General features: G+C 39.9%; 1 protein-coding gene across 1 annotated transcript in view; it reads right to left on the reverse strand.

Annotated features, from left to right (window-relative positions):
- Positions 1-2,296, reverse strand: part of LOC106013220 (collagen alpha-6(VI) chain-like) — a 45,001-nt gene extending 42,705 nt beyond the window's left edge. Inside the window, exon 1 of the mRNA XM_013088337.1 lies at positions 2,041-2,296. Within this exon, the coding sequence (XP_012943791.1) occupies positions 2,041-2,296 (256 nt within the window). The remainder of the gene's footprint in view (positions 1-2,040) is intronic.
- Positions 2,297-3,014: the final 718 nt, after the last annotated feature.

Raw genomic sequence — 3,014 nt, forward strand, 5'->3', positions numbered from 1 at the left:
GGCCAGGCATTTCAAATATGTGGGGTTGCCAACTCGCCTGGCGTTAAAATATCTGAAATAACACGTTCATGTACATTATCATAATTTGGGTGCATGGTTCTACAATTGTTTCTTCAAGCATATTAGTAGGCATAAAAATACACAGTGTAAGCACATGCCACTGGGGTGTCAGCATAAGATGAATAAAAGGTAAACGCTTTTGTGTGGCAAAACAAACAACAGCAATTGAAGCGACATAGCTTGGAAACATAAAGATGACAATTCATGCCAAAAGCAACCGACTCATTGTGTTGATAAAAGCAGCTCCAAACAATTAGTAGCGGCATTTCGACTTGAGTTCTGCCTTTCAAGAATTTTAAACGTAGGCTATAAAACATGTTTCCCAAAAGTTCTGACAACCGTATCTAAAAACTACTTTTGAACCTGTATGAGTACAATGCAGCATGGCTCAAAACTGATGAGAAAAAATAAAACTGAAGGGGAATGACATCCAGCCGTTAACAATTAACCTTCGACAGCTTCTAGGGATAACTCATAACCTCTCGAGAAACGCTGAGTTGGCAATTCTTTGACCTCGGATCCTATTCTGAGCACGTTTATACTTGAGAGAATAGCTCGGAAATAATAAGCAAGCTATTTACCGCTCAACAAAAGCAAAACTATGAATGTAAATAGAAACATACAATCATCATTGAGCTATCGTGGAAAGAAATTCCTTCTTAAATGGTTTTCTGGTGGTACAAAAAGAGTCTTCCACATTTTCCTTATTTTGCACATTGCGCTTTCGAGGAGAACAAACTGTAAACGGGCCAAGATCAAATGGTTTGAAAATCGTTTCCGTTTCATTTGAAGCCCTTTTTAGAATACGGACAACGTCATGTTTAAGGAACATATTGTATTTGTTTCCGGTAAAGACGATTAAGGGTCGATATGAACATCACAAATGTCGCTAGATATACAATTCAAACTTTTTAGACGACTGTCTATTGCCGAAGAGGAACGCTTCATCTTTGACAGGTTGGAAGGTTCCATCATAATACAGAAAAAATGCAAGTGGAAGGGGGGGGGGGGCGTTTGAACAAACGATTGTCTTGGGCCTGCTATCGTTAGAGCAGATTGTATTTAATTTAGATCCCTTTTAAATCGAATCAGAACCATCCATGCTCGTGTCTACTTTGAAACTAATGGTGATTCTGTGGCTGGTGACAATTGACATGAGGTCTGATTATGAAGCGGTGGATCCGAGTGAGGCAAAAGTGTCAACGACAGTAAACCAAGGGTTAACTTGGAGGAAGACGAATCATTTTGTCCCTCCAATCCTTCGGACGACATTACATCAGCTTCTAAATACGTGTAAATGAGATCTCGAAACCGGATGAGATTGTAATCTACGCATTTTGTGCCAGTTTCAAAGAGGGAAACAAAGGTACAAAAACGTAAACCTAATTTACAAAAGAGCAATGGTAAGAAGATATGTGCGTCTTCAGAGCAAAATCTTTACAGACTCGCAAGAATCAAAGCAACGCTTTTTTCCATTCTCACTGGCAATGTTATGAAACCCACGAGAAAGAATAAATCACTATCTTACAAAGAAAAAAAATACGTAGTGCGTGCGTTAGAAAAATAAGGCCATGGCAACGTGAAGCGTGTATGAATAAAATGAATGCTGTAGACTGTATCGGTTGTGACACTTGAATCCTTAGAGCGCAAGACTTGGACTTAATTGAGATCAGGGAGCTGCATCCTTTACAGCATTCAGACAAAGCACAAAGATGTTCCTCGCCTTGCTCTTTTAACATTGAGTACCTTTGTACGTTCCTGTCTTTAAAAGACCTACTGTATATCTGAGCCTAGCTTCTGAAAGTATGTTATACGTAACAGTATATTATTATTTGGAACTAAATTGAAGTAATTCATGAAAAAAGCCTTTTTTGCGCCGTTTTCGTTGTGTAACAGCAGTGACTTTTCTACACAGGTGCATTTGAAAGCCGTGAGTTTATAACAGCGATGTGTTCCTAAAATACTCATGCAGACGCTTACGTGCTTTAATTTTGCCAACCAGCTGCTCCCTAACAGACATCAAATCATCCATAGTGTCCACTGAGAACACGTTACTGGGGTCAGAGGCTGCAGTCTGCAGCTCCGACATGTCCTTCATGCCCACACCAATGGTGTAAACTTTCGTGTTCTTTTTCTTGACGGCTTGGCTGGATTTCTTGAGTTTTTTGGCGTCCGCGTTGGAAGCCTCGTCAGTTATAATGATCAGCGCGTTTGGGACCTCCTGACGATCTCCCATTTTTGGATTAAGCATTTTTGATCTGATCAGAAAGAGTCCTTTAGACAAGCTGGTTTTCTTAGAGCGAAGGAACTTGGCACTGTCAATTCCCTTGATTACGTCATTGATATTTGAGTGGGATTTTAGGTCGAAATACTTCGTTCCTCTCTTCCTATAGTTGGCGAACCCAATTCGGACAGCACCCGAGTCGACGTCCGCCCCTCTTGCGAGTAATTTTACGAAGTCCTTTAGCACACCGAAGTCAAACTTTGAGACTTTCTTTGAGGTGTGTACCATAAATATGAGATCCAGTTGTGGACGGGCTGAAATATACGATATGAGTTTTGCAATGGACGACAACACACACGACAGATCGAAGCATATTATTATTTACAATATCAGCATTTGAGTTGAAGCCAGATCGCTTGAGTAGGTTATTACACATTTTGTAGCTAAAATAGACACGCACACACACAGAGTAAATAAGCACTTATTTGTCCAGCAAATGTACATGCCGGTTTGATCCAAAGTATTAAAAGGCAATAATTCTTTTAGCAAATACGACCATATTCAAGGAAGGTTATAAACGACACACATAAAATTGTCAAGACACAGACTTCTCGACAAGAATTCCTCGTCTCGAAAAAACATCATGCACTCACTTTGGTATTTTAGTTTGGTTACATACAGTAAAACTGGGATGTGAGATACGCAATGCGTCACGACACAAAAGGAGATA

Source organism: Aplysia californica, unplaced genomic scaffold, assembly GCF_000002075.1.
Source record: "Aplysia californica isolate F4 #8 unplaced genomic scaffold, AplCal3.0 scaffold00727, whole genome shotgun sequence".
Taxonomy (NCBI): domain Eukaryota; kingdom Metazoa; phylum Mollusca; class Gastropoda; order Aplysiida; family Aplysiidae; genus Aplysia; species Aplysia californica.